At 42.7% G+C, this 16,659-nt stretch overlaps 1 protein-coding gene across 3 annotated transcripts in view; it reads left to right on the forward strand.

Moving 5' to 3' along the window:
• Nucleotides 1-16,403, forward strand: part of arhgef4 (Rho guanine nucleotide exchange factor (GEF) 4) — a 98,360-nt gene extending 81,957 nt beyond the window's left edge. For all 3 annotated transcript variants that reach the window (XM_085417949.1, XM_085417950.1, XM_085417948.1), the window contains 5 exons: nucleotides 5,028-5,157; nucleotides 5,264-5,395; nucleotides 13,979-14,222; nucleotides 14,475-14,552; nucleotides 16,198-16,403. In XM_085417949.1, coding sequence (XP_085274075.1) covers nucleotides 5,028-5,157; nucleotides 5,264-5,395; nucleotides 13,979-14,222; nucleotides 14,475-14,552; nucleotides 16,198-16,355 — 742 coding nt within the window. In that variant the 3' untranslated portion in view covers nucleotides 16,356-16,403. The remainder of the gene's footprint in view (nucleotides 1-5,027; nucleotides 5,158-5,263; nucleotides 5,396-13,978; nucleotides 14,223-14,474; nucleotides 14,553-16,197) is intronic.
• The last annotated feature ends 256 nt before the right edge of the window (nucleotides 16,404-16,659 follow it).

Below are 16,659 nucleotides of genomic sequence, written 5' to 3' on the forward strand. Positions count from 1 at the left end.
GCTTTTCTGTGTCAGGCCACCAACAAAGCTTTTCTCCAAATGAAAGCGCTAAAATAGCTTAATGATGACTTTTTCTCGATTTCAACAGTTGCCCGTGTGCACATGTGAGTATAACAGAATCACAAGTGGTGATATTTCAGAATTTAAGATTTCCTAAAGACTTAACCAGGGCATCACGTGGTCAGATGCAGTTATCTGAAGTTTTAAGTTTACACACTCTTTGGGTTTCATCTTCATTCTTAAGAGTGATGCAGCATTAAATCTTAGTGGGATATTCAGACATACACAGATTGAGGGAAAAAAAGAGCCTCTGCCTTAAACTGAATTTCAAACAATGATTGCCTACAGCGAGAAGGAAAAACTCCCTTTTAACAGGAAGACCTCTTAAATATTCAGACGTGTGGCTGAACCAGGCTCAGGGAGGAACATATAGAGACAAGGGGTCACGGAAACTTCCATAAAAGGAAAACAAGAATAATATATTAGTATGAGATGGATTCTGTGCGGAGAATTGCATGTCTACCTGCAGGTGTTCCAGTTTCTTTCTAGTCCAATTTCATGCATGTTAGGTTAATGGTCATTCTAAATTGTCCATAGACAAGGCAGATACACAAAAGTGCCCAATAAACAGAATACAACCTGTTTTGTAAGCCTAAAAAAATGTCCATAAAACATAACACAAATCTAATGAGGAAAATGTGAAAGTTAAAAAAGTAAGCTAGCAACTACAGCACAGGAAACTGAGAAGAAGCATTCAGGAACAAGCTAGGGTGAGAGGAACTGAGGCACTGACAAAGAATAAGGGGAATACAGGAATGAGAAATACACAGTAGGGTGATGGGCAGTGAGGAAACACCTGGGAAACACAGCTCAACTAAATCAGAATAATCACAAATCATGGGGGAAGGAAAATGAAACACCAAACAGAAGAGATGACTAACAAAGTAAAACACGAAGTACGAACAACAAACGTCTAACAAACAAACTTGACAACAGGATACAAGGAAAGCAGGAATGGTCACTAAACCAAAACTAAAGAACTTAACTATAACACAAGGAGAATCTAAAACTAAGAATAAGAGCTACAAAGAAAAGAATACTGTGACAAGGACCACAACACTGACCGTGTTTATTTTCTCTTTATTTACGTGGCACACTACTGACAGTTTCTTGTCGTTCGGTTCAGCACCCACGCGTGCAGCTTTCAGCTGCGCTATGACACTCCTCCCCACTCTCAGCTCCGGCTTCACTATATCACGAAGGAAGAGAGAGAGCTCATTAACTAAACTCCACGCACCTGTCCCACCTCCCCGGCACTGCCCCTTGAGCTCACTGCACCACCCCTGCCCTGCAGCTGAGCCAGGGACCACACCTCCGCCAGAAATACAAAAGCCATACGTATCAGTAGAATCTCAAATACAGAACATCAAACTCGGGCCAACACCCCAGAGTCCATGACAGTGAATCTTCAAGATGGACTTGTCAGGCAGGAGGAAGAAAGATTGATGTAGTGAAGGAAGACATGCAGAGGATTAGTGTGACAGATGAGGATGTATGAACTGAGATGGAGGTGAACAAACTACTGAGAGGTGGGCAACTCCAGGCCTCGAGGGCCGGTGTCCTGCAGGTTTTAGACGTGTCCTTGATCCAACACAGCTGATTGAAATGGCTAAATCCTCAACATGTTTTGAAGTTCTCCAGAGGCCTGGTGATGAACTCATCATGTGATTCAGGTGTGTTGACCCAGGGTGAGATCTAAAACCTGCAGGACACCGGCCCTCGGGGCCTGGAGTTGCCCACCACTGCCCTAGAGGGAGGAGTGCCCAAAAGAAAGTCTAAAGCACTGCAGCATCAGTATGACTAGAAGAGCACAATATAAATGCAAGTGCATCACCTTAAATGTCCCAAAAATGTGCAAATACATTATTTCATTATAGCTGGTCACTGTATTTTATCAGCATTTATCTAAATCGATTGATTGATTTTTGCCTTTACTGTTCATTCTTTGCACAGTGCAATGAGTGACGAGTAAAGCAAGGGAAGAAAGAGTGTGTGGGAATGACATGCAGGTAATGGGCCGCAGCAGAACCAATCCAAGGCTCTGCAGTTTAGCGCCAGGCTGTTCTGATGACCTATAGCAACACCCTCCAGTAAACCCCCAAAACTCCATCCCCGTAGAGACTGTGTCTGCTCCCATACAAGCAAAATCCAAACCGAAATCGGCAAACAACCATCCATCCATCCATCCGTCCGTCCATCCATCTGTCCATCCATCCATCCATCCATCCATCCATCCATCCATCCATCCATCCATCCATCCATCCATCCGTCCGTCCATCCATCTGTCCATCCATCCGTCCGTCCATCCATCCATCCATCCATCCATCCATCCATCCGTCCATCTGTCCATCCATCCATCACTGTTAAAGATGAATTAAAACTCTATTTATCCTTGTCCACTCTAACTGGACAAGTCAAAAAACAGTTTTAGTTGTTATCCATCATCTTCAGTGTGTTTATCTGATGTCTCTGACTTTTTTGTCAGGTTCAGTGCCCAGCCAAATAATTGTTGTAAGTCCATCCATTTATATGTTGAAATGACACTGCATTTAACTTAACTTAAACACATAACTCATAGGCTGGAGAGGATATTGTGCCTTTGGAAGACCTTAATTTGACCTGGAATATCTGTCTTTTGCTTTACATAGCAATACTATAGTTTAGGATCCCTGGGTCTGTTTCATCATATGTTTTGTTTGTTGGACTTTTGAATCAACATTGTATTGTGTTTTGAGAAAAGTATTCTGGATTTATCTGGATTTGTTCGTGCCTTTGATGTTCCCCCCGTGCTTCCTGGGTTATTGTCTATATTTCTAGTTCTCAGTCCTCGTTCATTCTCAGTTCCCTTCTGTGTCGAGGTTGTCTTAGTCTCTCCGTGTCCCTCACTCTCTCTGTGTTGTTTTTCCTGTTTTATTTTGTCAGCCCCTTGTTTCGTGCATGTTATGTTCAGTTTTGCTTCCCCTATCTCGTCTGTTTGCTTCAGCTGTGTTCCCATGTGTCTCCACTTCCCCTGACCACCCTCCTGTGTTTATCTGGTGTCAGTTCCCCTTTGTCCCTTATCAGAGTGTCCTGTTATGTTCTGGTTTCTGTCGTTCCAAGTTTAGTTTTTCAATAGTTCCCATTTACACTTGGACTTTTGCCTTTGTTTTGTACCTGTTCCATCGGTTTAATAAAGGGCTCGCTTCTGTTAAAACCTCCGCCTGCCTCTGTGTGCTCATCACACACAATCCAACACTCTGAAGGAAAAGTCTTCTGTAGAGCTGGGACATCTTACTATTTGTCAATGATAGGTTTCTTTTTAACACTTTTTCCAGGCTGACAAAGAGTCAGAGCTCTGCTGAATGGAGTCTTCCTTTAGACTTTAATAGTAAGACTAGTAATGATTATTATTTTTCTAACAATTAGAGTAAATTTCACACCCTTCCCAAGGATGTACCAGTAAATACAACAGCTTTAATAGCTGCTTATATTGACTTTCTCTAACATGTAAACATGTCTCTTAGAACTCATTCCTACAAGACTGCTCTAAGTCTGATCATTAAGTGATAGCCCAACTTTAAATATGATTAATTTACTTCTAAACTGAGATTTGTTTTTTTAATTTGGCCGCAGGAATCTTAAAAACATTTTGTCTAACCAGATACTGGACTTACCTTGGCCTCTAGCAGCGCTTTGAGGAACCTGTGTCATTTTTTAATCAGGCCATGTCCTTGACTGTACACATAACTACTTTTATGTATTTGTGCAATATCACTAGAACATTCTGTCTCAGAATGCTGAAAAGTCAGTTCATGCATTTATTGCTTCTAGTGTTAACTACTGAAAATCCAGTATTATCTCCCTGAAAAGCCTTCAGCTGAAACAGAAGGCTGGAGGGACTAAGAAGATAAACCATATTTCTCCCACATTCTCCCCATGGGCTCTCTGTAAATCCCCCAATTTAACAACCTTCTCCTTACATACAAAATGTTGAATAATCATCTTATCTTAAAGACCTCATAATACCATACTATCATAATTCAGAGTTGGGGGGAATGGGATATCAGTAGCTCACAGTCTGGGTTTAGGAGACAGACACTATTTGTACTTTTAGATTAGGTCTAAAACTTTCCTTTTTATAAAGCGTATAGGTAGGGCTGGATCACGTGACACTGAATCATCCCTTAGATATGCTGAAATAGGTTTAGGCTACTGGGGGGTTCCCGTGATTCACTGACCATTTCTTCTTCATTCACTCTCTGTGGCTTTATACACAGCGGATTCATTCATGAAAGATTCAGTCAGTCATTAGTAACTATGACTCTGTGTCTCTCTGCTCACTTCTCTAACCCCTCACTCCCAAGCTGGTCACGGCAGATGGCTGGCCCTCCCCTCAGCCTGGTTCCACCTGAGATTTTTCCCACTCAAAGGGAGCTTCTCCTTCCCACTGTTGAAAAATGCTTGCTCATGGGGGCTCATTTGATTGTTGGGATTTTCTTTCTAACATTGTAGGGTCTTTATCACCCTACAGTATAAAAGGCCTTGAGGTGACTTTTGTTGTGAATTGGCACTTTATAAATTAAATTCAATTGAACGGAAATAAAATGGTGCATTTGTTAAATATATTTTGTGAAGTGAGGCACAGAAGGTTTACAGTTACTTCACTCTAAGGTGACCTCTGATAAATTAGTTGGTTTTTCTGTCTGAAAAGACTAACAGACACGGCATTTTAGTTTGTGCAGTTTGGGGTTTTTTTCTACAGAAAGCCCCATTTTCTGACAGGTTGTCCGAAACCACACTATACTGTAACTGTAACACGACGCCCTGTTCAACAACTCAGTGATTGCTTTAATGGTTGTTTAATAATGGAGTTCTGCAGCATGGCGGATGCATCAGTTGTGCTTCACAGAAAATATAAAGAGTGTGTTATGGAATCACCACAAATACTTACTTTATAATCCAAATGCATGTCACTCTCTAAACTTTAGGGACTACAAAGATGTGGAGGCAGCTTTGAATGCCATGAAGAATGTTGCCAGGCTTATAAATGAGAGAAAACGGCGCCTTGAGAACATCGACAAGATCGCTCAGTGGCAGAGCTCCATTGAGGATTTTGAGGTTTGTAATGAAGCATCTTTTTTCTAACATTTCTCCAACACTTACTATTAACTGCAGCATGTCTGAGAAGCACCTAATAGCTGCATGTGTGCTTTAAACCTTACAGGGTGAAGATGTCCTCAGCAGAAGCTCTGAGCTCATCTTTTCAGGAGAGCTGACCAAGCTATCCCTGCCTCAGGCTAAGAGTCAACAGAGAATGTTTTTCCTTTTTGACCATCAGATGGTGTACTGTAAAAAGGTGCCCTTTTTTTCTACTATGGATGTCATTTTGTGAGGTACTGATAAAAGCATGTGGCAAGAATCACCCTAAGTGCCAGGAGAAAGGGGCATCAGTGTATATGTACAAAAGAAAAGGTTATCCATGGTTGTGTATCAGGTGTTATTTATATAGCGCCAAAACACAACAACAGTTCCCTCAAGGTGTCTGTGTAAGGTAATACTAATGTGTCAAGCTAATAGGCTTAATTTGTATTCTAAATACAAATACATTTCTATAATTTTCTAATAATAATTCACTTTATTCCACAAGAAGAAGACAGTTTGGTCAGTGGAAGAAGAAAAATGGTGGTATTTATGTACTGAGATGGATCATTAACTGAATTGTCAAGGTTTGTTTGGTGCAGGACTCAATCGCAGGACTCCAAAACTCTAAAACTAGTGAAAAGTGAAAAAATTTATTTAAAGGGGCATATATACATTAGAGATGGCACGATACCACTTTTTTATGTCCAATACCGATACCGATATCATAAATTTGGATATCTGCCGATACCGATATGAATCCGATATAGTGTTTTTTAATCAACAAAACAGTTTTTTAAATATCTTGCTGCATTTTGTATAGGTTCATACTCAAGTTTAAAACAACAACTACACTAAAGCTATTCTGTTATACCTGTATGCAAAAAAAAATATTTCATAGTTCAGCAATACTGATCAATCTAATAAACTTAAACCTACACCATCCTCCCTATTCTGGTATTTTAAAGAGTACTTAGCGTAAATATTAAGCAACCTAACTAATAGGGTTCCAACTCCCAGCAACAACAAAAATAAATAAATAAAAAATAGGGAACCACCCCTCACGCTCCACCTCATGATGCTTAATCGACGTAATCAACCTTAATTTGATGCAGTGTGAAAAAAAATACACAGAAATCAATTATTTTTCAAGAAATATTAAATAGATTCAACATCTTTCTTCAACAAAATTGCAGACTGCACAGATGGTACCTTCCCAAAGGAAAAAGTACTATAGCTTACTAGGGTATATTAGACTTAATAGTCACTATATACAGTAATTGACTTCTATTCATTTTACATCAAATTAAAACTTTGGGTGTCAGATAATTATTTATTAAAAGCTCGACATTTTAAATGAGAATAAGAAAGAAAAGTATGTCTTTGTGCCCCCTTTTCCCTGTTAATGCCCTATCGGCCCCCCTGGCTAAACTTTGCTAGATCCGCCCCTGCACAGTTACCAGCCGTCAGCTACGTAGAAAAAGATCCTGGAGTAGAAAGTAATATTAAATACATTCTAACAACAGCTGATCAAGCTTAAACGTGCTGCTGTTGTTCAGCCGCTGGTTTCCTCTTTCTGGTGCAAAGTGGGCCAAAAACAAACAAGAGAGACGGACTCGCGACAGAAAAGCCGATCAGCTGATCGTTAAGCAGTTTCATGATTGAAGTAGCAGCCGGAGAGGCAGTCGCTCCATATATCGCTTGTTAAGCTTAACGCAGGAATGCTTTACAAACATTCAGAGATGGACTTACACACTTGCTTTACTTCTCTCGGGATAACTTTGTCGGAGATGAAATGCCGGGTTGCTAGCGAAGCTCCACATGCTATCCAGACCACCGACAGGTCCCGCATGCCACAGCCGCTCTATCACGTGATGCATACTGCTCCGACGTGCTAACGTTCTGAGGTGAGTTACGGCGTGTTGCAAGTTTTGTGAGGTGCTTTCATGATATTTAATGGATCGGATTACATTTTTTATTTGTCTCCGATATCCGATCCAGTAATTTAGGTCAGTATCGGACCGATACCGATACGTAATATCGGATCGGTCCATCTCTAATATACATATGCACAGTGAATAATGGGAAGAGGGCTCCAGTTCCTTGTTCAGCCTGTCTGTCTGACCATTGGTTTGGGGGTGATAACCTGATGAGAGACTGACCTGGGCACATATGGTGAAGCAGAATTCCTTCCATACCTTTGACGTGAACTGAGGTCCACGGTTGGAGACGACATCTGAAGGGATTGTATGCAGGTGGAACAAGTGATCCATCAGCAGCTGGTCCATCTTGAGTGCTGTGGGGAGCTGCAAAATGTGCTGCTTTGGAAAAGCAATCAATAATAGACAGAATTACCATGTTTCCTGGTGAAGGTGGAAGGCCTGTCAAAACATCCAGGGCGATGTGTGATCAAGAGGGCCTGGGGTTGGTAGCGGTTGGAGCAGGCCCGCCGGAGGAGAGGTCAGTGATTTATTTTGGGGATAGATGGTGCAGGCTTTTACATACTCTCGGGCATCTTGAGCTAAAGTCACCAGAACAGGCTCCCAGGAACGAGATGGTGCGTTGGATTCCAGGATGACACGAGAATCATGCCCATTGGAGCACCTGGGCCTGCACGGATGAAGGGACATAGAGGCGGTCCGGGGGTCCTGTCCCAGGATCAGGTTCGGTATGCTGCCATACCGCTGACTCAATTTCCCAGGGGAGTCCTCCTATTACACAGCCCCTAGGAAAGGCCAGTGTTTCCACTTGAGCCTCCTCAGAAGGTGAAAACTGGTGTGATAAAGCATCTAGCTTGACGTTTTGGGACCCAGGCCAGTAGGTAATTGAGAAACTGAACCTGACCCACCTGGCTTGGCGCGCGTTAAGCCGTTTTGCTGACTGAAGGTAGGCGAGGTTCTTGTGGTCTATCCACACAGTGAAAGGCTGTGCTGTTCCCTCAAGCCATTACCGCCACTCCTCCATCACCAACTTGATATCCAGTAGCTCTCTGTCGCCAACGTCGTAATTTTGTTCTGTGAACACATGGATGGAGTTTACCTTCAGTCTGTTGACTAAGTTCCACCTCCACGGAAGGGTCAGGTGCGATTCAGCTGGGTGAGAATGGGCACCAAAGTGAAAGGTTGCTTCACGTGAGCAAAAACCTCATGGGCTGCCTGCCCCCACTGAAACAGGACCTTTGGAGAGGTGAGGTGAGACAATTTTACTGAAGTCGTGAATGAAGCGACGATAGACATTTGCAAACCCCAGGAATCGTTGAAGCTGTTTGCAGTTTGGTGGTGTGGACCACTCCAAGACCGCTTGGACTTTTACTGGATCCGGTCTCAGATTTTCCTGTTTAATAATGGAAGAGAGGAAGCCCTTCTCAGCTTCAACAAACAGACGGTTCTCCAGCAGCCTCTGCAACACTAGTTTTACATGCCGTTCATGCTCCACCACTGACCTGGAGAAGATGAGGATATCATCTAGGTAGACAAAAACAAAGTGGTTGATGAAGTCTCTGAGAATGTCATTAACGATGGCCTGGAAGACTGCCAGAACGTTTGTTAACCCAAACAGCATGACAAGATACTCAAATTGCCCCAAATGAGTGTTGAAGGCCATCTTCCACTCGTTCCCCTCCCTTATGCGAAACAAATGGTACGCATTGCGGAGGTCCAGTTTACTGAAGATTGTCATTCCTTGGAGAAGCTCAAACGCAGAAGTCAACAAAGGCAACGGGCATTTTTTTTAAACAGTTATTGTGTTCAAACCCCGATAATTAATGCAAGGTCTTACAGACTTGTCTTTCTTTTCCACGAAGAAAAATCCTGCCCCTAAAGGAGAGGAAGATGGCTGAATTATCCAAGCAACAAGTGAGTTGGTAATGTATTCCTCCATGGCCTCCCTTTCTGGCTGGGACAGGCTTTAGAGTCGACTGGTTGGCAATGGTGCCCAGATAGCAAGTCAATAGCGCAATCATTGGGCCTGTGTGGAGGCACGATCCTTATTAAATACCTCAGGCAGTTCATGATAAACCGAAGGAACAGCAGCTAGGTTCGGAGGTGTTGGCGGAGGTGATGCTGGAAAGAGGAGAGACGGAGGTGGTAGATCTGGGCGACCGTAGCTCAGGGGGTTGGGAAACTCATCTGTAACCAGAAGGTCGCCGGTTCGATCCCCCTGCTCTCTCTCGGTGGCTGTGGCTCAGCTACTGATCGGAAGGTTGGTGGTTCGATCCTAGGCTTCCCCAGTCTGCATGTCAAGTGTCCTTGGGCAAGATACTAACCCCAAATTGCCCTCCAATGCGTTCATCGGAGTGTGACTGTGTGTGAATGTAGATTAGTTTGCACTTGCGTTTAGAAGTGCTTGCATGAGTGGGTGTGAATGAGGCATGTTGCATACGGCGCTTTGAGTACTCTGGGAGAGAAAAGCGCTATATAAGAATTAGTCCATTTACCATCTCTGTCCTGGTCATTTTGTCCTTGGGCAAGACACTTCACCTACCACCTACTGGTGTTGGTCAGAGGGGCCGATGGCGCAATATGGCAGCCTCGCTGTCCACCAGTGTGTGAATGCGAGTGTGAGTGAATAGTGGAATTGTAAAGCGCTTTGGGTGCCTAGAAAAGCGCTATATAAATGCAATCCATTATTATTATTATCATTATTGTTTTATTATTGGAAAGCACTTTGGTCAACTTTGTTGTTTTTAAAAGTGCTATATAAATAAAGTTGGATTGGATTGGATTATCTTAGGCATGTCATGTGGCATTCCTCCCTCCATCTAGAAATGCAGCCATTTCTCCAGTCAGTGAGTGGGGTTGTGTTGTAACAGCCAGGGATAGCCAAGAACCAGATGGGTTAGTGGAGCCTTAAAAACAAACAAACTGATTAACTCAGAATGATTTCCGGAATGATGTTATCAGTTCAGTAATGTGGGTGACGTCTGGTAAACGCTAACCATTCAGGGAGGAGGTTCGTAGAGCATGAGGCAGTGGCTCAACAGTTAAGCCTAGTTTCTTAGCAAGGGAAAAGTCAATAAAACTCTGTTCGGCGCCGAAGTCAATTAATGGAGTGAGTGGGTGGAGGCGTGAGCGGTTAGCTCACAAATTCATTAAACTGTAGGCTGGACGACCTCTAATTATCTCTTTCTAAATTCAGATTATGCCGAAGTTTTTATATTCTGCCTTAAAAATCATAGAAATGTGATGCCATGGTCCTCCAGTCCTCCTGTGTTGGCTCACTCGGCAGCAGAGACCTGCAAATGGATCTCAGAGAGTTACTGAAAGAGAGATTGCTGAGGAAAGAAAATACTGTGGTGGAGCCATGGGCCTCGCTAACTGGAAATCCCTTTGCTTTGCTTCTGACTTTGTCTTGTAAACTTTTCTCCTGAGCCCTGTGTATTGAGTCCAATCTACATCACGTGTCTAACCAGATACTTGTCCTGGTTACTGGAGGCCAAGATAATGCCGTCCAGATTATATCCTGTAATGCACATTATTAAGCAAATAGTAAGGACTGCTTTCTTACATTTGCACAGTACCTCTAAAATTAGGATCATCCTATCTCAGAGTGATATAAAAAAACATTTCATGCATTTATGACATCTAGGCCAGACTATTGTAATACTTTATTTTTCAGGTTGTAGTGATCAAAAATCCTACAGTGAGATCTCTGACATGGACTAAAGAGACCATATTTTTAGCTATTAAATCAAGAGCCAAAGTTAAATTACTCCTCATATACAAAGTCTTGAATAATCAAGCCCCATCTCATCTTAAACACCAAATTTTACCATATATCACCCCAAATGAGCACTTTGTTTCCTATTCTACTCTGGGAGCCACAAGTTGCCACAAGTCTGAAAGCAGAGCTTTTAGCTGTCAGGTCCCTCTCCTATATTAACCAGCACCCAGTTTGGATTCAGGAGGCAGCCCCTCTTTGTACTTCTCACTTTTCTTTTTTTTTTTATAAAGCTTTATAACATTTGTTTCGGGTCACTTGATCCAGCCTCTCTCTTAAATATGCAGCAATAGGCTCAGGCTACTGCTAAGGCTCTCCATGATGCTATGAACATTTCCTTTTCACTCCCTGTTTATACACCACTTTGCATTCAGTCATTACGTCTTGATGCATGCTCAATCATCCAGGTAAGTAAATCTCCAAAAGTTGATTCTGTTCATCTGGACGTAGCGTTTATTGGGAGAAACGTTTCGTCACTCATCCAGGTGACTTCTTCAGTCTAAGCAAACTGAAGGGTTTCCCCAATCTTATAAACAGTACATTTACATAATGACTGAAACCAGCCCACTGAAGGAACAATGGGATGGGAGGTCAGTTCCTTCATCATGATTATGCAAATTCTCATGACTATTGATCAACAACCACTGATCAATGGCCATGAGTCCCATTCACAGAGAGTTGGGGAATGGCTGCAATCACAGCATTGTAAGATGGTGACAGATGTACCCTTAGGCTCCCTCCTCGATTCAGAGATGGTCTTTCCCTTTTCATGTAAATGGCCTCCTTGACTCCGCCCTCAAACCAGCATTCCTCCCTGTCCAGGATGTTACATCCTCATCATTGAAAGAGTGTCCACTGGCCTGTAGGTAAATAGACTGCAGAGTCCTGGCCTGACGAGGTAGCTCTTCTGTGTTGTGCCGTCCTCTTTGGTTGTTTGGTTTCCCCGATGTATAAATCCTGCCAATCCTCCTGCACTTAACAGCGTACACTATGTTACTCTGTTTGTGTCGGGGGACCCGATCCTTGGGGTGGATCAGTTTTTGCCGCAACATGTTTTGGGGTTTAAAGGTCACAGATACGTGGTGTTTAGAGAAAATGCGTCTCAGCTGTTCCGATACTCCTGACACGTACGGGATCACTACAGGTTTTCGCTTAGTCATTGGTTGTCCTTCTCTCCTGGATCAGCTGGAGGTTTCTTTAGGAGCCTTTCCAGCTCTGACAAAAGTCCAGCTGGGGTAACCACATTTACTCAGGGCCTTCTTGATGTTCTTCTGCCTCCCTGGCCGCTGTGTCAGTGGGGATGGTGTTCGCTCTGTGTTGTAGCGTCCTGATGACACCCAGTTTGTGCTCCAGTCGATGATGAGTGTCAAACCTTAGATACTGATCCGTATGTGCAGGTTTACGGTACACGTCAGCTTTTAGATGTCCTCCATTACTGATGGAAATCTCACAGTCTAAGAAGGCTAACCTGCCACTGTTCATATCCTCCCTGGTGAATTTGATGTGTCGGTCCACCGAGTTAATGTGATCCGTGAATTGTGGTACATCCTGAGATTTGATTTTCACCCAGGTGTCATCCACATACCTGAACCAATGGCTTGGTGGTGTTCCAGGGTAGGATAGCAAAGCCCTCTTTTCCACTTCTTCCGTGTACAAATTGGCCACGATGGGTGAAACTGGGAGCCCATGGCACCCATGATTCTGCCTGTAGAACTGACCCTTGTATGTGAAGTAGGTGGAATTCACACACAGTTCAAACACACTTGGTCGATGCTGAGAGTGTTGTTTTGTTGTTTTTATATTGTTGTTTCGAATTGCTGTTTCTGTGGCTGTGATCAGCTCCACTAGCGGGATTTGTCTCACCATGACAGCAAAATTCAACCCTTTAGCAAGGATGTTTTCTCTGTTTGGGTGAGCTGTCTGTCAGACAAATTTTTCACCCACTTGTCTACATCTTCGGTGTTGCATCGTTCCCTCTTCTGGCCATTGAGTACACTCTCCGTATTTCGCTGTGGTTTCCGATGTACAACAAGTAAGTCAAACTTCATTTGTTGCCTGGTCTGCTCTCATCTAAAAGCATTGTCAGTCTCTGTCGGATCCGCTCCTCTTGAGATTTTAGCACGTCGATGGTAAAATTTGTCTGCCTCACCCATTCATTAAGCAGCTGGTGTGGTGCCTTCTGGAGGATTTTTGTTGCCTGGAAGCCTTTAACTGAAAAGCTCATTTGCAGACTTTTAGGAGTAATCCTGTTTTGTCTGCATCTGAGGCTGAATCTCAGGTGGTTCCTGTAATCCGCCATCTTACGTGCTGTTTGCTCATACTGACGAGCAAGCTTTAGGCAGTCCGTGCCAAAGTGGGAAAAAGGCTCTGATTAAATGTTGTTATCCCAGCTGGACATTTGTCAAAGCTGGGAAGACGCCTAAAGAAAGATCCAGCCGATCCAGGAGAGAACTGCTGACTATGGTACTCATGGCCATTGATCAGTGGGCTTTGATCACTGGTTGTTGATCAATGGTCATGAGAATTTGCATAATTATGATGAAGGAACTGCCCTCCCAGCCCATTGTTCCTTCAGTGGGCTGGTTTCAGTCATTATGCAAATGTACTGTTTATAAGATTGAAACCTGCAGTCAGCTGAGACTGAAGAAGTCACTTGGATTAGTGACGAAACGCTTCTCCCACTGAAAACGCTACGTCCAGATGAACAGAATCAACCTTTGAACATTCAGTCATTTGTTATTATTTACCTCAGGACTAAAGACATGCAGTGGAAGTGAACCAGTCTCCCTCCTCTTACTCCAAACAGGTCACAGCCGTTGGCGGCTCCTTCCTGAGCCTGATTCTGTCAGAGGTTTCTTCCTGTTAAAAGGGAGTTTGTCCTTTCTGCTGTTGCCAAGTGGTTGCTCATGGGGGGTGATGTGATTGTTAGGGTTTTCTCTTGGGCTGTTGAGAACTGTTGAGGTGACACAGTGCTAAACAAAAAAAACTAAACAAAACAAACCTGTATGCTTTCATTTACTTTTCTTTTTACTCTTGTTCAAAACAAATCCTTCTTTAAATCTGCTGTCCATTATTGTTGCAGGACCTCCTGCGCCGAGACATGCTTTACTACAAGGGCCGGATTGACATGGACCACATGGAAGTAATAGATCTGGAGGATGGTAAGGAGAAAGACTTCAACATCAGCGTAAAAAATGCTCTGAAACTGCGCTCGCTAACTGGTGATGAAGTCCACCTCCTATGTGCTAAGAAGCCTGAGCAGAAAGAGCGCTGGCTCCGGGCCTTTACTGATGAGAGGAGGCAGGTCCAGCAAGACCGCGAGACAGGTCAGACATGTGCTCAGTTTGTCTTCATATGAATGGATGCTAAAACATTTGGATGATAATAATGGTGGCAATCCAAGTTTGTTGCAGCACTGTCGTGGCACATGCATTAAACAGATACAGACGCTGTAAACTTTCACAGAATTCTGATTTTTAAATTCATTTTGTCAAGGACATTTTCTGTCAGCTGATTTGAATGCTGTCGGTCTGGTGTCCTTACGAATAAACCTGTTGTTTTTATTTTCTTTTTGTCAGGGTTCACTCTCACAGAGGTCCAGAAGAAACAGGCCATGTTGAATGCCTGCAAAAGCCATCCAGCTGGGAAACCCAAAGGTATGCACCAATCAATTTATCGTAGAGTAACTTGGGGTTCAATATCTTGCCCAAGGATACTGTGCAGACTGGAGATGGGAGCAGCCAGGGATTAAACCTTCCAATTAGTAAATGACCTGCTCTACCTACACGACTGCAGTGGACAGCAGTGGAACTGAGCAAAGGGGTAAAAAAGTGGCCCATAGATGATAACGAATCGAAACGCCTGGCAGTACACACTTTGTGATCTGCTGCCATGTGCGTATGTCAACAGATTATGTGTATATCTAATATTTTTCTTGTTTCACCTGTTTGGCTCTTTGTAGAAGTCTCCCTGTCATTCATAGCCGCTCACTTTAGTTTATACTGAACTTTTACCGAGTTAGATTTAACCTTCCTGCCTTCTTGGGACCTTTTTGTGCCACTGCTATGTGTTAAATGGCTGCCATTTCCACTGTGTTCAGTGGAATATAACCAAACTTGCCACAGGATAGTTTTTACCTGTCAATGTTAATATTCCAGTGTGAATTCCTTAAATCAGCCTAAAATGGCTGAGCAGCAGAAATCCCCACACCCATCACCCTGGGGACCATTTTCTGCCCATTGACTTCCATTATAAACGCTATTTTTCAACCCCAAATTATCATCATATGATTTTATTTTTTCTTCTTTTCTTGGATGTCAATGAAGACTCAGGGCCTTGAAGTTTTAATTTTTAAATTGCAAAAAAAATGCAAAAAAAATAATGGCAGGTCAAAATGTATGTTGGTGCCAATCTTTGGTCCATCTAAAGGCCTACTTATAATGACAATCACATATTACTTCAACTGGTTTTTTGTGGAAATATTTAGTTTCGTTTTTTGGTTTTTGGGGCTTATAACACAGGGCGCTCATGTAATAACACTGGGATTTGAAGGGTTAAAACAACGAAAATATAATTAAAACTTTACATGAATATTTCAGGGAGAAGTAGTTTTACAAGGTTGGCTAATTTAAAGTGGAATAAAATATGGATATATGGTCTTTTTATGGCGTGGCTGAGAATGGTCCCTAGGGTGATGGGTGTGAGTTTTTTAAAGGATGGCAGGAGGGTTAAACAACAAATGCAATCTCAGACCCTCATAATGAAACCCTTCCTTGTTTCCTAATGCATATCCTATTTTCATCTCCATAATATTAACCGCCTTCGTCCCTCACTCACTCCAAACAGTACTGCCATACTTGTCAATGCTCTTGTCACATCCCGTTTAGATTACTGTAATTCTCTTCTCTACGGTGTACCTCGTAAATCCACCTGCTCGCCTGACTACCATGGGACTCGAGCCTTTAGCTGTTCTGCTCCAAGACTTTGGATGCACTTCCACCAGATCACGAACTCTCTCACCACTTTTAAATCACGTCACAAAACCCATCTATTCAAAACTGCATACAATTGATTCGGGCTTAGTCCACTTTTACGTTGCTCAGCTTTTATACTTGCTTTTATACTTTCATGCTTTTTTTTCTCTTATGTCTATATTTTATTTTGCCATGTTTTATTATATTGTATTGTTGCTATTGTTCTTGTGCTATTGTAAGGTGACCTTGAGGGTCTTAAGGGCACCTATAAATAAAATGTATTATTATTGTATTATAAGTAATGATCTGTTGTTCGTCTTCTCCTCAGCGGTGTCCAGACCTTATTATGACTTCCTCCTGAGGCAGAAACACCCCTCTCTCCCCTCTGCTTTGCCCCAGCAGCAGGTCTTTATGCTGGCTGAGCCCAAGCGCAAGACCTCCACCTTCTGGCACAACATTGGCAGACTGACGCCCTTCAAGAAGTAAAAAAACTGTAAGGAAAAAAAAGCCTTGGAGAAAAGGAACAGAGAAGGAGAAAGAGTCTCTGTTCGTGCCTGAATAGACCGTTTTTAACCCTTCCTCTCTTTAATTCCTACACATAATATCCTCTAATTATTGATTTATTGTATAGCTATGAATTGAATATGTTATCTTTTGAAAGCACTTTATATGTTGGTTAACAATCAGACATGGGAATGGTCCTCTAGAGACAATGAGTCAGATAGGTAGAGTAAACTCTTGGTTCACTTATAAATAGACCTTGAATCAAGCACTGATTGGAACTAAAACT

Source organism: Rhamphochromis longiceps, linkage group LG9, assembly GCF_057381845.1.
Source record: "Rhamphochromis longiceps isolate RC_006_pf linkage group LG9, R_longiceps_female_GT1.1, whole genome shotgun sequence".
Taxonomy (NCBI): domain Eukaryota; kingdom Metazoa; phylum Chordata; class Actinopteri; order Cichliformes; family Cichlidae; genus Rhamphochromis; species Rhamphochromis longiceps.